At 35.5% G+C, this 22,605-nt stretch overlaps 1 protein-coding gene across 3 annotated transcripts in view; it reads left to right on the plus strand.

Annotated features, from left to right (window-relative positions):
* The window catches only part of LOC148940034 (calpain-7-like), a 73,878-nt gene that overhangs the window by 8,652 nt on the left and 42,621 nt on the right, over positions 1-22,605 (plus strand). For 2 of the 3 annotated variants that reach the window (XM_089105939.1, XM_089105941.1), the window contains exons 2-3: positions 15,800-15,925; positions 19,299-19,500. In XM_089105939.1, the coding sequence (XP_088962065.1) occupies positions 15,800-15,925; positions 19,299-19,500 (328 nt within the window). Of the gene's footprint in view, positions 1-3,852; positions 4,057-15,799; positions 15,926-19,298; positions 19,501-22,605 lie in introns of those variants that run through there. The other variant, XM_089105940.1, reaches the window with a different exon arrangement.

The raw sequence follows: 22,605 nt of genomic DNA on the forward strand, positions 1-22,605 counted from the left end.
AAATATGGCTTAGAGCTCTTGCCACAAGGATTTTAAGGAGGGAGCATGTCATCCTCGATCGCATGTTTTTTGGACCTTTCAACTATCTGGAACATAATCGCTGTTTCAAAAATGTAATCGGATGAGTAGGGTAGCTTAGAGGAGCGTTCGAGGGTGGTGGGGGAGGGGTGGCTCCCCTCCAGTAATTTTTATCTTCTAAAGTGCATTAGTTAGCCTTATCGTATTAGTAGTAGTCGTAGATGTAATAGCTTTATTAGTAGTGTTCGTAGTAGTCAAAACAGTCGTAGTAGTAGTATTCGTAGCAGTAGTAGCCGTAGTAATAATAGCAATTGTAATAATAGTTGTATTAGAAGTAGTAATCGTGGGAGTAGTATTTGCTGAATTAGTAGTAGTTTTAGGTGTAGAATCCGTAGCAATCGTAGTAGTAGCAGTAGTAGTACAAGTAGTAGTCGTTGTACTAGTCGCAGTCATATTAGTCCTAGAAGTAGTCTTAGCAGTAGTAGTCGTAGTCGTAGTTTTTAGTGAAAGAAATAAGGGGTCGCTCGTGCAAGAACCTTGATTTTCTTCTGGATGAACCGCCTGAACAGACAGTCAATGAGCTTAATAAATACCTTGCTAGTATTGTGCAAACATTCCCCCCTCTCTTGGAAAACCAGCTAATCCCTGAGATTCCAAAAGATAAAATCCCAGAAATTTCAGCCAAGCAAATAATAGAAAAAATACAGAAACTGAAAAAATACTCCCATTGATATTCGATTTGATCTAATAAAAGCATTCCCTGATAAACTATCAACACCCCTTGTTAGTATTTTTAATGATATTAGTAATTCCGGATGATACCCGTCGTGCTGGAAGCTGGGCTATATTACTCCAATCCAAAAAAAGGGAGACCTGAATGATTTTACTGGAGTACAACCAATCACCTTAACCCCAGTTTTTTTTAAATGTACAAGGGTTTCTTACCTAATTGTTTAAAGGCAGAGATTCTTGAACTTATTGACTTACAGCAATTTGGGAACCTGAAGGAGACATTTACTTTCTCAATAGCTTAAATATAAAAATGTTTATTCCGATCGGATTCCTATCTTTTGGGAGGTACCCCAGGGAACTCTGATGGGTCCCAGTTTATTCTTTATAATGGTTAATAGCCTCATGACTCACCACACAGAGTGACGGAAGTATGTGGACGACCTGTCAGCACTTGAGGTTTGCCGACGAAATATGAAAAGCTCAATTATGACATTACTTGACGATATCACACAGGAGGCTTCTTTGTCGAAGATGAAAGTAAACCCTAATAAATCGTCAGTTATGACAGTTAATTTTTCTAAATCATCCCCCACTTTCACAAACCCCATTCCTCCCAAAATCTGTGTCACATGCATTAAACTACGTGGGGTGACAATCACTGCTGACTTAAAGTGGGACGCCCATGCTTAAAATATCCTCAAACAAGCTTCTCCTTCGGTTTACCTTCTAAAACTTTTGATAAAATTTTCTTGTCCCCCTAAGGATCTTCTCCAAGTTCATTGTTCTTTTATCCGGCCAATAATCGAGTTTGCTTGACATTTGGTCTTTCTTCAGAGCATATCTATATGATTGAAAATGTCCAAAAACGAGCACTTAGAATCATGAATTGTGAAGGGAAGATTCAATATCATTATCTACTAAGTAAACAAAGCTCACCACGTTGGTCGAGAGAAAGAACCTCATGTGCCTTCGTTTCGGTACCAAGACCCTGTCTGTTTCCCAATTACGTTCCATCATCCCCGAACCCTACCATCCCGCCCGCAATAGACCGTCCCGTCTAAAATCCCAAAAAGCCTCCACACTGACTCCTATCCCCGCTAAATATAAAAGATATCGCAAGAGTTTTGTTCCAAGTTTTGTTGAGCTGCATAATAACCAGGAAATCTAGTTATTAATTTTATTGTTATCTATTTATTTTTTAATGTTGACTTTTTAACTAAGTGTTGACTCTTTTTTTATGTACTTTGTACAATGAATTATGTCTGACGTGAAGGTCAAGTTCTTTCGATATGATGTGTATATATATATATATATATATATATATATATATATATATATATATATATATATATATATATATATATATATTGTATATATAGTTTCTGCTTTTTTTTGACAAAAATTCAAGTTCAGCAACCATGCTGTGATAGAAATTTGTAAAATAAAATTATATTCTATGGTAGTATTAGTCTCAGTATTCGTAGTTCTAGAAGTCATTGTTGGAACAGTCGTTGGAGTAGCAGTCGCAATTGTAGTAGTCATAAAATAATAGTTGCAGAGGCAACAGGCACAGTTGTATCCATGGTTGTACGTGTAGTGGTATTAGTATTCTGAGTCGTAAAAGCAATAGCAGAAGTCTACAAATAGTGTGTTTTGGTTAGTTCAACATCCCGCTCGATATGCCCTGGAAGTTTCAACTTAGTACCCTAAGCTGTTCCTGAGATATTACTGATACACCACTTTGACAACCTTCATATACATAGTGTGTTATGATTTAGTTTAACATCCCCTTCAACATTTCATTAAAGTTTCACCTAAATCATTTTTTAGACTGAGGTTGCCTTCCAATATCTTTTGATTCGTAAAAATAATCCCAGAACTTTCAATTTCCACGCGAATAAGCCCCCTCTGAAGTTTCTACGACGGCTTCTATATGAAGTTGCAGGGGGAACAACTAAATTGAAGCCTTATCCCTCTTTGCTTAGACAGCGCTAATAAGCTGTATGTGATAAGCTGGATTAGTTCTGTTTCTTTTCAATTTTGAGCAAATAGCTTGTAAATAAATGAGTGACTTTACTAGATATCACCCACAGATATGATTTACATTATTTCCGGTCAATTCTCTATGTGTGTTTTTTTTATGAGGCGGACTAACGGTTTTACTCTCTTTCGATTTTCAAGGAAACAGCTAATAAACGGCGGCGAAAATTTGAACATAATAAAGCTCTGTTCTCAAAGAAAATTAAAGCCATTCATTTTAGATATACGTTTGGTAGATAAACATGCAATTCTGTATGTTGTAACAACTAGAATTTCCAATTAAATTTTATAGTGAGACTTTTGATTTTGGAATGTCAAGTTTGCAAAGAAAAGTCTTTTCCCTAACATTAGGTAGCACTACTGAGCTGCTTACTATATCATCAAAACGCTCTCCACATTTGAGTTTGGCGTCAGATTTCAGCTTATAGATACAACCTCTAATCAACTCAGACATAACCGAGACATAAGTGAACCATTTGTCACGCCTTTAATGTAAACATAATCATATACTTAGAAACAATTTATGAAATGACAGCAAAACATAATTTTTGCTTTAAATTTTAGTTAACGGAAATGTGATAAGTTTATTTTGACGTTATTTGTTTTGTTGGTGTTATCCCGTGCAACGCTAGAACGACCGTAAAGTAAAACCTTAACGCTATATCAACACCAACATCCTCAATCGTCATAAATACGTCGCAATGACGCCATATTAGGTATTCATAAACCCTTTTAAAGTGACTACATAAATGATGGTATCCTCAGTCATTGTAGGTTTGACGTCATAAATGACGTTATCGTAGGTATATAAACAACACAGTGTTAAGCCACTTTCTTAGTTGATTATAGTTGATGCATTAGCTATGTATCCAAGTGAATTCCAAAATTGTGAATTAAAACAGTTTGAAAATCGTTTTATGAGCAACAATCGCCTTGACGTACCATCAACGCTTGCAGTTGTCCCAGAATGGGCACCCAGGAAAAAAGTCGAGTCTATAGAAAAAGTGGCAGATTCAGAACTCTTACAACTGAAACTAGTTTCAGGTTCAGCTAGTTTCGCCAATGAATTTGTCAAATGTCTGGCCACTAATGGTAAAAGACCTTGCGAATGTGAAGTATGCAAAAGGAAATTTTTATACCAGTCAACTTGGCCTCTCGATGAAGAGGAGCATAAAACAGTTAGTCCAGCTCAAGAACCTGGCTTTTGGTTTCGCAGCTCTGTAGAAAGAGACATAATTCAAAGTAGAAGACAAGCGTCTGACAGGGGTGAGTTAATTAACTTTAAATCGCTGTTACTAGATTTCAAAGTTACAAACATTGTGAGTTTTTTTTCTTTGGGATGCAGGGTGAATCCAAGACATGTTGTGGAAAATACCTTAAACTCGGAACTCGATGCAAAAAGTGAAACAAAAAAAGTATTTGGTGCAAAGTATCTTTGAGAAGGCCGAATATTACAGCAAAAGTGTACCATACGGGAAAAGTAAGAGTAATAGGAATTGATGAGTCAAACATACGTATTGGTGGAAGAAAGATCGCCAGATTAATCCAAAAAATAGGATATCCCGCTAAATTCCTGCAACTTAAGTTTCATAATTTTGTTGCATCTGCAAAAGTCGGCTACAGAGTGAAGTATGATCTTTTGTTTGGACAGTTGACTAAGAACGATGCTGTAGAATTGTTTTGTCAGCAAGAAAAACAACCATCTTTGACAATTAAATTTGTTGATAGCTGTAGGCATAAGGACACTTGTAAACTTGATGACTTCGAAAACCTTACATTTCAAGCAAGTTCTAGAAAGAGAATCAAACATACTGCACTTAGAATGATTTCCATACTGGAACAATATTATAAGCAAAATGGGATGGAAAAAAAACCGGAAGAAACAAGACCAAAACTAGAGGAAGTTTTTAACAAAAGGAAGAGAAACAATGAAGTGAACAGAGCCGATAATTGGTTAACTAGAAATCGTGGTTGGCTTTATCCACAGAAAAGAAACAGTCAGAAAAAATCAAAACCCGGACCTAAACCAAAGAAAAATGTAAAAATGAAATGAATGAAATTAGACCAATTTATAAACTGTTTAACTCCAACAGAGAGAAGAAAATAAAGTACACTCACTTAGAAAGAAAAATTGAAAGAAAAATATCCGAAAAAGAAGTTTTTCAACCAAATATGAGGAACCGTAACAAAATCCAAGACAAGTAGAAATAAAGTCATATATGTTCAAAACAGCCAGAAATTGCTATAAAAAAAGCCATAAAACCCAAAACATTCATAAATTATAATAATGATCATATCAAACATAAAAATAACAGATACTAATATATACTAATATATATGAATAAAAAATATTAAAATGAGTAAAAATAAAGTTTAATAATCAATTAAACTTAAAAAAAATATTACAGACCAGAGTCAGGCTACTGACCCTTTTTCCCTCCCCTAACCGTGAAAGTTCTAAAGGCTATTGTGTCATTTGCGTGTTTTTTTTAACGCAATCTTTTATCTGCCCTAGGATGGAGGAAAGACTATCTATCAGCAAATGAAATGAATACAATTCTTAAAAAGGCTTATGTCAGCTTTGCCTCTCATTCAGACTATCTGTCTTGGCTATTTTTTTTTTTTTTTCATTTCCAATTAGTTGTGGCTCTCAACTTTTTCATCACAGTCCACCCAGTTGATTTTCATTCAAAAATCAACGGGCCCAAATAAATATAAATAGAAAAGCATTGACGAAAAAAAAAATACAACAATTAAGATGACTGAATAAAACTAATAAGAACAAACCAAATATTTAATATGTAATGATATCAATTCCTGGAAATCTCAGAAATTGAAGATTTATTTCGCTGAATATTTTTATTGTTATAAATGTAAAACAAATGTTCATAATTATTTTTTTCTCCAAGCAACAAATGACGCAATAGGTTTTAGAAATTTTACGGTTAGAGGAGGGGGAAAGGGGCAGCAGCCCAAATCGTATTTGTTCCAAATATTGTTTGTTTCAAGTTCGACTTGAATACTCAATTTATTTTTTACTCATTTTTTTTACTCGTTTTAATCATTTTTTACTCATGTATTTATTCATCTGCATCTGTTAGCTTTATGCTTGATTTGATCTTTAATTTTGATTTCTGTTTGTTTTGGGTTCTATTTATTTTCTTAAAATAGTAATTCAAATAAAAAAAAACAGCAAGGAGCAACATTAAAACTGAAAACAACCAGAAATTATTTAGTGCATGAGGATGGCTGCCCCCTCCTTAATACCCCTCTCATCACACTAAAGTTTTTAGTATTTTAAAAAAATCTTTTGGTTCTAATTAAACAGCCCTTGTCTTTCGGGAGTCGTTATTAAAGAATTGAGACAAAAGGTCAAACCTGAGCGTAAAGAGCGGGGTATTGAGGAGAGGCCAGCCCCCCTCATTTAACGAACGATTTCTGTTTGTTTGAAGTTTTAATATTGTTCTTTACTTTAAGTTGAAAAAACTTCTTTTTTTAATTCGATTTCTGATTGTTTTTCGAATAATGCCAAAAAGTCCCGATGCCTCCCGTTCCATGAAAAATTCTCCCTCCCTCGAAAAACTCCTCCATGCAAAGCTCCCCTGTATAAAGTCTCCACTCATAAATTATTCCTTATATGAAGGGGATTGTCCCCCTCCCTCTTCTGGTGCACAAATAAGAGTTCCAATAGGGGTAGGTCATTTTATTAGACAGTGAAAAATAGATACCGAAAAGTTCTGGGTTTTTCGATAGCATGCATCTTCAGCAGAGAAACTAAAGCTTGAAAGTTGATCATGGTAATTGTGTGTTTTTGGAAATACCCAGAACTTCTGTATATATTTTCACTCTCTAATAAAAGGACCTATTTCTATTGGAACTCTTATTTGTTCGTCATAAAAATTCAGTGTGTTCTTGGAAAAAATACTGACCTCCTCCTGGTAAAGTTTTTCAGTTTCTTTAAAAAGCTTCTGATTCTAATTAAACAATCCTTGTGTTTCAGGCTCCGTTCTTAAAGAGTTGGGACAAAAAGTTAAATCTTAGGGTAATGATTGGTGCATTGAGAAGGTGGCAGTCCCCCTCACATACAGAAAAATGTCTGTTTTTTAAGTTTTATTGTTGCTCCTTACTTTCAGGTGAAAGAAAAACTTGTTTTTTAAATTTAATTTCTGATCGTTTTTCTAATAATGCCGGGACAGGGAAATCCTGCTTGTTTGGTCTCATAGTGGCATCAGGTTGGATCTTTAACTAGTTTTTCTAACCAAGACTTTGAGTGCTAAATGCACTGCAGGGTGATCCTGAGGAATGGCGCCCCTTGAGGAAATTATAGCCTAGTAAACAACTCAGCATTTGCCCTGAATAATGATGAACGGATAATTGTTCTGGGTTTTGTTTGTTTTGGTTTTTTTTTGGGGGGCTGAAAAACTCTTCCTAGCTAAGTTACCTATGATGGGCTGCTTCCCCGTAGTAGCATAATATTTGTAGGCATTACTATATAATGAATCGGAGGTAATAGGCTTGAGATTGTCTGTGCGGGATTCCGGCTCTTGTTGATGAAAGAGCATTGCCAAGTATGAAAAACCAATTTGTGACCAAGAAGGGTTCAGGATTGTACAAAGCCACCATTCAATGGGAGGTTCTAGGGCCTTCTTCCTGTCCGATTCTAAGCCGGCTTAAGCATTTCATTTAGACTTGAAAAAATCTTGTCTTTAAGTGTCCAAAGTCTTAAATGATAGGTGCAAAGTTTCAGAGGCAACGTTATAGCGTTGCCTATAGTAAAGGCCATAAGGCTTCAATGCTTATTATTTATTGTTAATTTTTTTTTCCAGAGCCACCTCATATGGAAGGGATGGTCTTTTGAACTTCGGAGGGGGCTCATTCGTATAAAAGTTGGAAGGTGTAGTGCCCTTTTTAACAGTCAAAAATGATCTAAGGGCAACCAGCCCAAATACTTCCAATAAAAATTTAAAGATAGCTATTTTGTTAAAAATAGTTCAAAGAACAAATGATAATAGCTCTGGGACCGACACAACCGCCCAGAGCCCCTGGGCAGTTGTTGTAAGTTATACTTTTGAATTAAAATCAAGTTACCATCAATTCATGGCTAATTGGAGAAAAAACAAAACAGTTGATAGTCTTAGTGAGAGGTACAGCTGGCATAAGCCTTTTTTTGGAATGTATAAAAATCATACCGTTAACTGGGGTTTTATCTTTACCAGAATTTGGGAGATTCATGATTTGTAGAATACCAGTAAAGACTACACACATATTATTTTGTGTGCATACTTTTTTTAAACTCGTAGTAGTTTTTGGAATATACAGAAGGTAAATTATATGTAAAGGTTTACTAGGAGCTTGATATGATAAGGGATATTTAATTTTAAGAGTGTCTTTTTATTCTACAGTTAATTGTAATATTAATAAAAGGGCTGGGATTACCATTTTCAATTTTGGTGATTAGATTTAAAATGAATATCTATTGTTTTGTGTGAGCTCTCTGTAAATACTACTACTATTACTACTACTACTACTAACAACTCACCGCTGCACCAAGCCGCCTGAGACAACACAGCTACGCACGCTCCTCCTCTACCCCAATCTATTCAAAGCCTCCCTTTTTACACCCGCCCACGAAGTTCCCATTTCCTTTAAATCTTTCCTTATGACGTCCTCCCACCCCAGACGGGGACACCCTACTTTCCGTTTAGCCCTAGACGGTTGGCCGAAAAGAACAATCTTCGCAATCTGTCATCCTTCATCCGCACAACGTGCCCTAGCCACCTCAACCTTTCTTTCATTATAGCCCTAGAGAGCGGTATTGAACCACATTTTTCGTATAGCCTATTGTTTAAAATATGGTCAGTCAGCCGGATACCCAGAACAATCCTTAAGCAATTTCTTTCGAAAACATCTAGCAAATCTTCATCGCTTTTCGGAGCGTTCATGCTTCAGAGCCATATTTGGCCACTGTCACCACTGTAGCTTCTAATATTCTAATCTTGGTTTGCAGACTTATCTTCCTATTCTTCCAGACTTTTTTTAACTCTGAAAATATACTTGAGCCTTGGCTATTTTATATTTAACATCTTCACTCTTCCCACCATCTTTACTAATAATACTACCAAGGTAAGTGAAGCTGCCCACCTGATCAATCTTTTCATTATCCAACGTCACCTTTTCATCTTCACTTATTCCTAGCCTTAGTGACTTAGTCTTCCTAACATTAATTTTCAAACCAATTCTAGCTCCCTGAACTCGCAAAACCTCTAAAACTTCATTCATTTTGCTCACACTTTCATCTAGGATGCTTAAATCATCAGCATAATCCAAGTCAAGGAGACTTTTTCCTCCCCGTTTGATTCCTTGGTCTCCCATTGTTTTTCCTGTGCTCCTTAAAACACAGTCCATCAAAATGATTCAAATAAAGGGGGATAGAACACAATCCAGCTTAACTCCTGATTTAATACAAAAGCTGCTGCTTACCTTATTTCCTACCTTAACCGCAGCAGTGTTATTCTCGTACATAGCACTAATCACTTTAATGTATTTGTCTGGTAAACCATACAAGGATAAAACCTTTACTAAAGCTCTTCTATCAATAGAATCGAACGCTTGCTTGTAATCTATAAAACTGAGGACCAAAGGTGTTTGAAAACTCAGGCACTTCTCAATTATTAGCCTAAGAGTGAAAATTTGGTCGACACATCCTCTACCTTTTCTAAAACCGTACTGTTCTTCTTTTAGAACTTTGTCTATGGCATCTCTCAGTCTAAAAAATATCATATTACTAAGTAATTTACTACCTACAGAGACCAGACCAATGCCTCGATAATTACCACACTCACTTTTATCACTTTTCTTACAAAGTGGCTTAATTCAGGTTTTCCTAAGGTCACCTGGTACTTCCCCTTTTTCGAATATCGTATTCACAGTCTTCAATAACTTATCTCTAACCTCAGAATCGTCATGTTCAAGAAACTCATTTACCACATAATCAGAGCCTGGAGCGTTACTATTTTTTAATTCCTTTAATACTGTTACTAATTCGTCCTCACAAAGCAAATCTTCCCTCACATCCAAGGTATCACAAACTTTTTCATTTTCCTCTATATCTTTTCCTGCAGCTCTATCTTGGTTAAGCAAATTCTCAAAATGTTTGGCCCATCTCTCATTAGTTTTTTTCCTCATCGCTAATTGCGGCCCCATTCCTATCTTTAACTGGGCCAAGTCCGGATTGACTACTCCCTCTCAATTTGCTAACATGCCAGTACAACAGTTTACTATTATGCCGTCTAGCTGCATCTTTCAGATCCTCGGTAATTTTATCCATGGTCTCCACTTCACACCTCCATAGTTGATATTTTAATGCTTTCTCCACTTTCTTTACATTCCTTTTGTTTTCATATGACCTATCACTCAGATAATTCTTGTACAAGTCCTTTCTCCTTTCTATTAAACATAAAGCTTTTTCACTAATATTCTTGGCTGCTGTTCTAGCTCTCTTCCCTAAAACACCTTCAGCAACTTCACAAACTATTTTTTTAAAATTATTCCAACCATCTTCCACATTATCAAATTTTAAACTCTCAAGTTTAGAATTCAACTGTTCCTGGAAAGTTTCTCTCAAACTCTCATCCTGGAGTCTACCAACATCATAACTACCCTGGAGGTAGTTACCCTTCTGATATTTCAGCTTTAAATTAACCCTCGACACTACTAGATGGTGATCTTTACTTTTAACATCAATAACGACACTCCTATATACCCTAGTATCTTGTATTGATCCTGCCAGTCTTCGGTCTACTATAACATAATCAATAAGGTTTGCTGTCTTACCATCAGGTCAATACCATGTTAACTAGTGAGCCATTTTATGACCAAACATCTTATTAGTCATAACTAGATTGTTATACCTACAAAATTGCAACAGTCTGTATCCATTACTGTTTTCGTTTCCTACACCAAATTTACCTAGAGTAGGATACCATCTATCCCTATTTCTACCGACCTGGGTGTTAAAATCTCCCAGTAATAACATCATATTTCTACCTTGAACCCGGTCTTCTTGCTCCTGTAACTGTAAGTAAAATTCATCTGAGTCACTAGTATCTCCGTCAGTCGGTTCTATAGGGGCGTATACTACTATAATTGATACCCTGAACTTTTTAGTCATAAAATGAGCAATTAGTATTCTATTATTAATTCCTTCCCAGCCAAAACAAGACTTAGCAGCTTCCTCATTCATCATGAGCCCTACTCCCTTTCTATGTACCCCATCCTTCCTGTTTGAGTAAAAGAATTCTATATCACCTAATTTTATACTTCCTACCCCTGGGATATGAGTTTCTGAAACTCCTAATAAATCCAGTTCGGATCTTCTGAATTCTTCAGTCAAAATGTCGATACGATTGTCATCTTTTAACGTTGTAACATCCCAAGTTCCAATTTTCATGTTCTTTAAATCATTGAAGTTATTTTCGCCTCAGGAAAAGCAATGATCCCGAATACCAGTGCAGGACGGGATCACATATCTTCTCAAGTCTACACCGACGTGCTTAAGCCGGACAGCAAGAAGTCCCTGGGACCTCCGTGAATGGAGGCTTTGTGCAATCCTGGGCCCATTTTGGTCACAACATGGTCTTCAGCACTTGGCGATGCTCTTCTATCAACAAAAGTTGAAATACTGCACAGACAATCTCAAGTCTATTACCTCCGACTCATTATATATTCATGACTACAAATATTATGCTACTATGGGGAGGCAGCCCACAGTGGATAAATTAGCTAGGAAGAGGTTTTCCATCCCGAAAACTCCCGTCATAAAATACTAAGCCCAGAAGAATTATTCGTTAGTCAGAATCTTGTGCAAATGCTGCGTCATTTACTAGGGGCGCTACTTTTTCCTCGAGGGGCGCCACTCCTTAAGTGAGAATAGAGTTGATCGCAAGGTCCCCAGTCTTGTAGGTACCCCGAAAAGGTCGAGACAGCCCTTTGCAGAGGCCGTTGTCCATAGATTTGGATCTTACGCCCGGCCGCAATTGTCCTCCTATAGAGGATCCTCCCGGGATCGTGTTCTGCATCACCATGCAATTTAACCCATTACTGGGAGAAGGTTTGTAACTCATGGAACTTGTGGACAAACCAGTGGGCCCTTTTGAGTGTACATTTGAGGGGCCTTCTTCCTCCGCCTGTATTTATGACCCTGAGCGAGGGTGCCCCAGTTCCTATTATGGACCCCCAGGGACAAGGTCTCCCCTTGGTCCGTGCCTCCTATGGAGGTACCCTACATATTTGTAGGGCGTTCCCCTATCGGCACCTGGGGACTCGCTGAATGGCAACAATGTCAAAATCTAATCGTAAAATCTAATCTAATCTAAATAGTAAAATCTAATCGATCACTACTACGAATAATTAGTAGATATCGAAATGGTATTTCATTTGCATTTTCAATTTCTAGAGTGAACTGTAAATTTCTATCACATGTGTTAAGGTGGTCTAAAATGCCCCCAAGTTCATCTTCTCCATAATTCCAAAGTCATATTACATCGTCCATGTAAAGCCCCAGTTGATATGTTTCAAATAATACGAATCTAAAGCCTAATTTCCAAGGAGTTCTACAAAGATATTTACCAGTAAACCTGATAGAGGTGCACCCATGGGTAGACCTTCTATTTGCCGATAGGAACTGAAAATACATTGATTACGTGTTACAAAGTTTAACCAAAGTCATTAAAAAACCTTAATCTATCCCTGTTGCCGAATCTTCGATTAAATGATAATTTTGACTACCTAGGCTGTTGATCAATCATTAACAGGTAGTATCAATCATTAACAGGTAGCTTTTAAGTTACTAAAGAGATTTTGCTTTAGCAGAGTGGCGTTTTCCCCACAAAACACCAATGTTCGTCCAAAGATGGTCAACATGCCAGGGAATGCAAATTCTAAGATAGCCAATTGACTGTTCATGGTCTAAAACCCTCAACAGGGGGTTTTGAGCCCCTGTCTTGAAAAGGGTGGCACATCACTTTTCTTGTATAATTTTTATTTCTAATTCTTCTAGTCTACCAGGGCTCGCTGGTTACTGGAAGATCGCAGAGACATATTTTATGGCTTGTTTAAAAGCTGCTGCCTCTCTCTATCGGCCTCTTATAAGTTCGTCTTAATAGCTCCGTTGTAAAGTGTCATGTGGCACCCTCTGGAGTGGAAAGGGTAGAAGCAATTAAATAAATTAGAGAAGGATCTTTTTGTAAATTTTTTTTTGTAGGTTTGAAAAAGGAACGAATTATTGCTTTGCAAATTATACAAGATATATCTAAAAAAACAAGCTTAGACAAAGTAAACAGTGACATTTTCCCAATATATGTAGAATTCTAAAAACTAACGGTTTACTGAAAACTGAACTCGCTCAAGGTTTTAGAGATTTATAAATATATAATAAAAGTTATTAATATCACGGTCGGTGGAAGACTATTGAGATAATTGTGAAGTAGTTTTTATCTTCTGTAGGCTACTCGTGAAATTTTCTGATCCCAAGAGGACATCCTGTTTTTTTTAGGTCGGTTTTGTGTTTTCAGTAAAGCAATGGTTTTTAGAATTCTATAGACATTGGAAAATATCATGAGTCAGATAATTTAAGTTAGTTTTTTAGATATATCTTGGATAATATGCAAAGCAATAACTTTTGTTTGTTTTAAGTTTCAACTTTGCTGTATACTTTTGCAAGAAAAACTTTGTTTTCTTAGTTAAGAATAATAAGAATGGAGAGCTCTTTTATATTTTTCTGATAGGATGGGTCGTTAGGCAGATAACAACAGAATATTTGGGATACAAAAAACCTATAAAGGTACACAAGTAAAAAACAATGAAGCAATAATTTACTGCAAACAAGTGGTTTGTAGCTATAGCTGACGTTTTTGTAAAAATGCTGAGGAAGAGTCAAGCGAGTAGATTTGAGATTATATGCAGTCAGGAGACCTAAGTAATTAATAATACTAGAAGCGATCCAAAATTAACTACTGATCCAAACAGAAGTAGTAGAGGGTTGTCGAGAATTTAGGTCAAACACAAGTATTTCATGTCGTGAATATATTCTTTAAAATGAAATTGACCGGGTATTTTAAGGATCTAAGGATGAAGGAAATCAAATACAAAGCAATATAGGTTCCAAAACTATGCTTTATTATTTTCCTTTTTCTAACAGGGGAATTCACCAATAGGTGAATGCTGCTGTGAAGTACTAAGTACCTACCCATGATGATTATGTTATCTGTAAAGCCATAATATGAGTTTGGAAAGGAGTCCGCCTGAATGGGGTAGCTTTGCCCCCCTGTATAATAATAGTGTGATTTAACCTGCTAAAATGTTAAAACTATTTTTGTTTTTATTGGATTCGAACTCTCCATGGTCAATTAAGCTGATGATATTTTAAATTAAAGTAAAAGTGCATCATCCGTTGAGAATTTTCATATGCTTAGTAGGGAGTATGCCGAAATTGGTCTGAAGTTTAATGCATCAAAGAGCGAGTTTCTTGCTTTCGGTAAAACTATAGCCAACATTCACTGCGTACAACTAGGAAATCAGAATATTCGATTATCTACTTGCATTAAATACCTTGGTCTTCCATTAGGAGATAGTATGAAATCGACGAGGGCACTCCTTATCAGGCATCTAAACAAGAAACTAAGAAGAGCTTTTGGCATGCTGTAATGTTGTAAAGGCTGCTATAGACTATTGTAGGCTTATTCTTGCCAGTGTATACAACGCTTTTCCCATGCCTTTTATCTTTGTATTGACTCCATTTTGGAATATGTTTAAAGCTACCGATAAAAAAAATTATCCTGTCTTTATTTTTTCATTTTGTGAAGTTGCTCTTATGTATACTTATATGGGCTAGAAACAAACATATATTCTCAGCTTACCGGTTAAATAAGCGATTATTAGTGGCTGAGCATCGTCGGATTCGATTTCTGTGTAAGTCCAATAGCCTCTATCCTGCTATGCGCCAGTAGATTATCTGTATGTTACTCGTATTATTTGTATGTTATGTTTTTTGCAATAGTATGTTTTCTACGGGTATATATTTCTTTTATTTTATTCTCTTTTTTTGTTTACTTTCTTTCACTCAATTTTAGATCCCTTGTATGTTCTTTTTGGTAATAAAGATATTGATTGATTTTAAATGTTTCCTCTTTTATTTCATTAATAAATGCAAAATTGCACATACTTTCAAGAATCAATATCAATATGTATTAAATTGTCAATCTATATTTCATTAGTTCTTTTCAGTAAGTTTGGTTATTATGGTGTTTTCTTTCTTTTTTGTTGGTGTTATGACAAAAACAAACAAAAAATAAACACAAAGCTCCATATAAAAATTATTTTCTGTAAAGGGCTATTGACGTTCTGGTCTTTAGAAAGCGTAAGGGCTATTAGCCCTACTCCTGTTTGTGGTAATTTCTGTTCGTTTTAAATTTAGCTTGAATAGTAATTTCGTATCGTTTTAGTTTCATTTATTTATTGATAGTAATTGATGTTCTTTTTAAGCTTGAATTGCTATTTAGCCTTATTTTTGCTCGACTTATGTTTAATGTAGATCTTTACTTTTCTTTGAAAAAACTTCTTTCGGGGAAAGTTTTTTGATTGATATAAGATGGAAGATTCTAATTTCATGTGTATTCTAAGGGAAACGTAATATGGTTTATGAGTATTTTCAAAGAGTCACCAAAGACAATGGAGGGGCATGAATTCGCTATCTTAGCTGAGGCTTTGCCAGAACAGAGAAGATGATCCCTCTAGAACTAAAGAGACAACGATTCCTAATCCAAATTTTGTCTTGCTTTCTCAAGTCAACCTTTGGAAACCATAAGATGTGCCCGCAAGCACTAGCTTTCTATAAAGTTGAAGTATTCAACTATTAAAGATACATAATCTGGATTTTACATTTAATTTTCAAAGAAAAAAGTAGGAGCTGATAAATCAAAAGTATCAACTGATTTTATTTTTGTGTGTTTAGATGATTCCTCACGAGATTCAAGAAGTCCAGAAACTCTTGGCGAAGGGCCTTGATGCAGATGAAGCTAATAAAAAAGAAGATGCCTTGCACATTTATACACAAGCTGCTGAAAATTGCTTGACCTTGGTAAGTTTATACTGTTTGACCGTAAAAAAATCTTCTTGTACCTTAAAAATATAACCTTTTCAGTTATGTTCAGACGGAATCCAAATTTACCGGAAACCGACTTAGATTTTAATTCATAGTCCATTTAGTTTTTTTTTGCTTCATACTCACACACACACAGTGGTTGATCTGCCCTCAAGATTGGCCCAAAGAAGCCCATAAAAAAGAGGTGGCAATTTTTTTTCTGATTTACCGCTCCCACTCTTTAATGGTTAGACCCGTGTTCACCTAGGGGCTAGTTCATAACTTTAGTTTGTTGCAGCATTTCTTGTAGCTTTATAACTGTAGCTCTTCTGATAATGCCAGCCCCTTCCCCCCTCCTGATTTCCACAGATATAGCCACAATAATATATTTCTCCGCTACTTTGCATCCCATGATAGATTATGTTTTTTTTGTTAACTGGTTTTTCCTGCATTCTTGACCTGGTGAAAAAATTACGCCAAGGGATTTTAATACAGTTGTTCTGTGCAAATATTCTTTCAAGGTATTTAAAATTGTAGATAACAATAGATGGAAGCAAGAAATTTTGATTAATATAAGAATGCTGCATATTATGAAGTAAGAATTCAATTGTTTTAGTGTTTGCTTTTAGTTCACATATCCTGGGTCAGAAAAGCTAACATGATTTATGGAAAGAGCATAAAGTAAGGAATCTAGTGGTATTACTCTAATTTTCAGCACATTTCCTTTAGATATGGTCAGTTACAGCAAATATACCCAGTCTACATCGGAGCCAGAACTTTATATGCATACCCAATTTTAGGAAAAACTATGAAAGAACCTTTTGGTTCCTAAAATTTGGTTGAGACCTTGAGATCAGGTAGATATGCAAATGGCAAGATTCTGGTAAAACTACCTCCTTTCCCTCCAGTCATGAGTTGGATCGTAGCTTGACTTATTTTCAATCTACCTTGGAGCAAGATGCTTGCTTGATTTCAGGAATAAAATAGCAATTTTGTTAAAAGAAAAAAAAGGAATTGAAGGCACGGAAGGGTGTTCAGACTGACCTTTCAGTTTTATTTCCTACCGATCTAGATGCTACACAGAATTTTTCAGCTCAATATCTGTAAGAGATGATTAAGTTTCACTATTTAGTAATACCCTGTTTCACAATCCCATACCGGCAAAAAGTTTCAAATTTTCATCTCCTAGCGTTTCTGAGTGACAGACCACTAATGAAAAAAAAGAAAAAAAAAAGGAAAGCATTATGGATTTTTGCAACACAATCAGGATTTTGCAGCTAGATAAAAAGAAAAGTGTAACATGAACAAAAAAATTGACAGCTCATAAAAATAGGCCGAGGTTGTTTAAGTACCTGGACTAATTTTAAAGAGCAGCCAATTATTTTGTTACTCATTCATCTTTTTCGTTCATGTGTTTTATTGTACACTCTATTTTAAGTCTTGTTTTGAATTTAAATGCCCGTTTGTCCGTTAAAAAGAAAAATTTTATTTACCCATACAATCGAATGTATAAGAAACTGTAACCTATTAGTGTAAGTAATTAAGTATTAAAACTGAACAACCCCGAAATTTCGTGGTTTGCTCCACTTTTTAAAACTCATATTTTTGACCTTGGTGCTTTGTGCTTAACTTTGTATGCTAGTGGTAAGAGCTCCTAATAGTAAAGCTCATTTTCTAGAAAAAATAAAACAACTTAATTCATTGAATCAGGTTTTTCTGTTTTTAGAAGACAATATTACTAACGCCATGCTCGAATATCTAAAAACAATCCTCCGTGTATAAAACTGAACATTTCGGCCCTCCAGATAACTGATTGATTTAGGCAGGGGTGTCGTTTGGGGATGGAAAGTGGGGGGGGAAGTTGCCCCCCCCCAATAGGAGATAAAAAATATTATACATCCCATGCCCTTTGACTATCCAGATATGGATCCCTCTTGCCCCCCCCAATAAAAATGCTGGAGATTCGCCCCTGGATTTAGGTGCACAAGCGTCCACCAAAAATATCACTTTTAGGCCACAATTTTGTGGGGATGAGGTCGCCTGCTTTAAACTTGGAGGAGAAGCCTTAACCCCAATCTCCTTTTCATGTTCTGGTTAGCTGGTAGACTAGAATCAGAACCAGCACTCTGCATTCTTAATTAACTTTCTTTAATAGCTAAAAAAAAAAAAACACTGATCAAAAGCTTAGTGGGTCTAGAGTTACGGATACTACTAGGCTTGAATTAATAAAGAATAGTTTATTTTATAAAGGAGTCAAATTTTCTGCAATGGTAGCTCTTATGGAGACATAAGGTATAATTAGGTTTGTTCATGTTGCGATAGTACGTCAATATTTAATTTACTTTATTTCGTCGTGCCCAGAGGAAATTATACCACATTTTAAATATTTTTATAAGAGGGAAAAAAATGTGTTCGTTACCTTTTTCAAGGAAGAGTTTTGTGTTCAAGGATTTAAATGAGAAAAGAACAAAGTGAAAAGCAAAGAATTGAATGGTATGGCCTCATCTTGACATACAGTAAATAAAACTGTGTCCGGGTCTTTGAGCTAGAGGTGGCGAAACACACATATTTGTCACCATCATAACTGGTCTCCCTTTACCTCCAAAAAATAAATTTGCCTCTGCAAATATGGTCTGCGGATAAAGGTTAGAGGAGTTGTTAACACTTTGCAGCTTTTATCCAAACAGAAGTGTTATACCTTTCCTTTTGGGCACGGCAAAATGAAATCATACTAAGTCCAAATAACTCGTATTATTAATTAAAGTTGTGTGACGCTTGTTCTGGGGACTGCTGAAGGCCGGTAGTTGTATCTTTGACACAAATTTTCTTAGAATTTGTATTTTTCTGTATTTTTTGCCAAATTTTTTACATAAAAATAACGCTAAAAATTTTGATGATTATGAAAGGACTAGATGATTGTTTATCGTGATCTTTTCTCCGGTTGAATCACAACTTTTGGTTCTTATTTGTTTATAAAAGTAGATAAAGGTTTTATCTTTTTGGGTAAATAGTAAAGCTTAAACTAATAAAAGTCAAAAACCTCACCGATAACTGGAAAACACCTAATTGTTGCAGAAGGAAGGATGCTAGATCTGAACAAATAAAGTAAAATGTACGTTTCAGAAGTCATATTGGTTAAACTAATATTGAAGTTAGTTTAGATTTTGTCGCTAAAGAACTTATTGAGCATCTTTGTAAATTCTAAGAGATTTTTTGGGAAATTTGTTGATACCCCATGATCACAAACAAAAATATTATGTGGTTATGCACGTTATAGTTAGAAGTTAAAGTTAGAAGCATTTACTTATAGTTAGAACCATTATCTTTTCTACTCAAGCTGATTTTGGCTGATAACTTGTTTTATGTTTAGATGAAAAACAAGCAACTTAGTGGTCATCATGCAGCTTTGTCGGAGATGGCTAAAAAAGCATTATCAAGGGGTGAAGCCATCAAAAATATACGTCATCCTAACCCTGTTGTAAGTTTTAAGAAAAATGAACAGCGACAACAGGCAGACATTTCAAGTATACAAAAAGATTTAAAGGACTGTCAGATTAAGGAAGAGAATGAAGGTACTTATCGCTATTTATTAACCCTAGACAAGCTTTACGGATTAATTCGGATTAGTCACCATATTTGCTCTATTTATCGTCAACAATTGCGTTTTTTTAAACCTGATTTTGCATTTTGCAATAAATAATGAGAAGAAAGTTTTATTTTTTATTGAAGCAAGATTATGTTTTAATAATAATTGAAAAGTCTTCGTTGCTGCGGAATCTTGCTAGTGACAGTTATCTAACTACTGGTAATGATGAGAAAGGCTGTGCTATATGGTAGGGCTTAACTGGATACAGCTGATATACTGTAGTTTATTCCATTCATTTGCATTTTAGCTATTGGATCAGAGAAGAAGATAATAGCATTAGATGTAAAATTAAATAATTGTAAAATTGAATAAAGTTTGGTTGCACATTAATGCTTTTATGCTCCTCTAAGTATTGTACCCTTTTACTTTACTTTGGCGTCATGCTGTCTTGACGGCAAAGTAAAGTAAAAGGGTACTCGGGGATTTTGGGGGAATTCCCCGAAAATTCGGGGAATTCCATCTGTCATTATTTGGAGACATTTGACAGTTTATAAGTGGCCATGGAACTCCACTCCAGTTTTGTTCAGAAAAAAATAACTCAGTGATAATTTATTTTGCCCCTTGACCCGGGTTTTATGGGCCTATTGGTAAATCCTGGCTTGCATCTATAACTGTTAGATTGAAAATACTCACAAAAAGAAGGTTTATATAAACCCATCTATCTCTAATTGTATTAAAAAGTAAGAATGTTTTTTTTGATATCCCAAAAAATAGAAATTTTTCGAGATGGAAAATTGTCATTCCATAGAAAATTCTCCTCAAATAGTTATAAAATATGTCAAACCTTGGGTGTGGGAAAAACTCGGTATCATTTTTGAATTCTGCATAGAGACCTACCAACATAACAAAGAAACGTTCCTTATCAAAACACTTTGCTTCCGAGTGTAATTGTAGAATAAATTTAACTCTTTTGATTTATTAATTAGTATCAGATTTAGCAATTCATGAGATGGTATTTTATTTGGTTTCTTATGTTTTCAATCAAGTCGACAGAACATTGGATTAATCCGTCAGATCTCACCAATCAATGCGACTTTTCAGTTTATTTTGACTCTATTTAAAATTTTTAATGTTAATCTATTTCAGATTCAGACTAAATATCCTCTTCTACATTGTTTCCAGTCTTTAAATGTTCAAATACAGAGTCATTGCATCATTGTACTGTTGTTTTTATTGTCGTTCATCTCAGATAAAATTTTGAATTTTTTTGGACCATTTGTTCCCATGTAATCGCAAAACATGTGCTTAGGAATGCGGACCACCATGCAGGTTCTTTCAGCTCTTAGGGGTGAATTGGAGAACAAGTAATATGGACGGTATAGGTTACCCAGAGACTTATAGCTTGCCCTTTTCTTTGAGATGTTAATAATGTGTTTAATGATTGTTGATTGTGTCTTATGGGCGAAATGGTGGGTAATAATAGCCACAAATTTTCTTGAATTTTTGCATCCTGGCAATATGATGGTAATGTCGGTAGAGAGGAGAGTGATGCAGCCCTCAACTATAAAGACCATCATTTAAAAGAAGTTCTCCAGCTTTCAGCTGGTTTATCTTGTGGGTTGGGATATGCTGGACGTTGAGCTCATTTTTCTTGCTCCTCAATTTCTAAATAAGTTTATGAATTAACTTCGGGTACAAATATGGAGCAGAACAATAAGCTCGACCCAGCATTGACACAGCTGCTCGAGAGTCAGTCAAACCAGTTTATTCTTTAATGTCAGGTTGTGATTAAACAACACCTCGAAAGCCATCTCAATTGCTTAAAGATCTGCTGAACATATAGAATTGATTTCAGCAGAGATGTGGTAATATTAGCGTTTAAAGCGGGGATGCATGTTGTAGTACCTGTAACCATGCTCTTTATTCGAGCCAGCAGAATATGCTTCAAGATGGCCAGAGAGATGATAAGACTCTCACTTAAAATTCTTTGTAGTTAGTCATTTGAGTAATACAATTTGTCATCGGGCAAGAGGTTGAGATTGCAATGGAGCGGGCTAGTCTCTCATGGTTTACGAAACCGTAGCTGACATAGTAGCTATCTTTCCAGTTTGAAAATCCGAATTGTAAACTTGCCAAAGCAGAAACAACATAAAAATGTGCAGAATCATCTTCTAATATATGCTCAACAATAATGTTTTGCCTACCATAACCTCAGAATGTTAGAGAAATACCGGTCACGGAGCACTGAGGCTCTATCTTTCAGGGAACGAAGATCAGAGGGTTCTCTAAGTTTGACACGAGAAGTATGATTTTACTGTTCTATGATAATACGGATAGCAGGATCTTGCAGTGTGTCAGTGGATTTGACAAGAAACCAAAGAAATCCATTGCTTCCAAACCGCATTGCACAGTTTGTAAAAATCACGCAGAACTTATGGAGTAGAACCCCATTTCGATGCCACCAGTGTTTTTTAGTAGAATAATTCTTTTAGATGTAGTCGTTCATAAAATACCAAGGATATCAAAATGAAAACATTTTTTGTCCCCTTGCTCCGTTTTAGGTCTATTTACATCTGAAAATTGGGATCCTCTACGATTTTTCTTTTGGTTCTTACAAATTTATGAACTTGGCAAACAATGTGTATAATCTCATGAGTGTTGCCACGTCAAGGCGTGAAGGCAATGATAGGAAACTAATCTGACAAATTTTACAACGTTTCTCCTCCGGAAAAATTTAGATGTATTGCAGAAACCTGCGAATAATCATTTCAGGAATACATGTCTTAAAAGAATACTTTTTTTTAATATTACAGGAGTTTAGCATCACACAGTATTTCCTGTTTATGTAATATTAATTAAAAAAAGCATTTTCCACAAAATAAGTTTTTCAAAGAAAAGTAAAGAACTCCATTAAACCAAAAATGAGCAAAAATAAAATAATCTACTAAGTTTGAAACTACCACAAATCAGCATCGATAAATAAATGAAACCCAAAACGAACGGAAATTATAATAAATAACCGAGTCAAACTCAAAACGAGTAGAAGCTAACATGAGTTGGGCTCAAAACCCCCGTGTCTTCCCAAGGCCAG

This window comes from Artemia sp. Qi Xiang Cuo, chromosome 20 (assembly GCF_049724085.1).
Source record: "Artemia sp. Qi Xiang Cuo chromosome 20, ASM4972408v1, whole genome shotgun sequence".
In the NCBI taxonomy this organism is placed as follows: Eukaryota; Metazoa; Arthropoda; class Branchiopoda; order Anostraca; family Artemiidae; genus Artemia; species Artemia sp. Qi Xiang Cuo.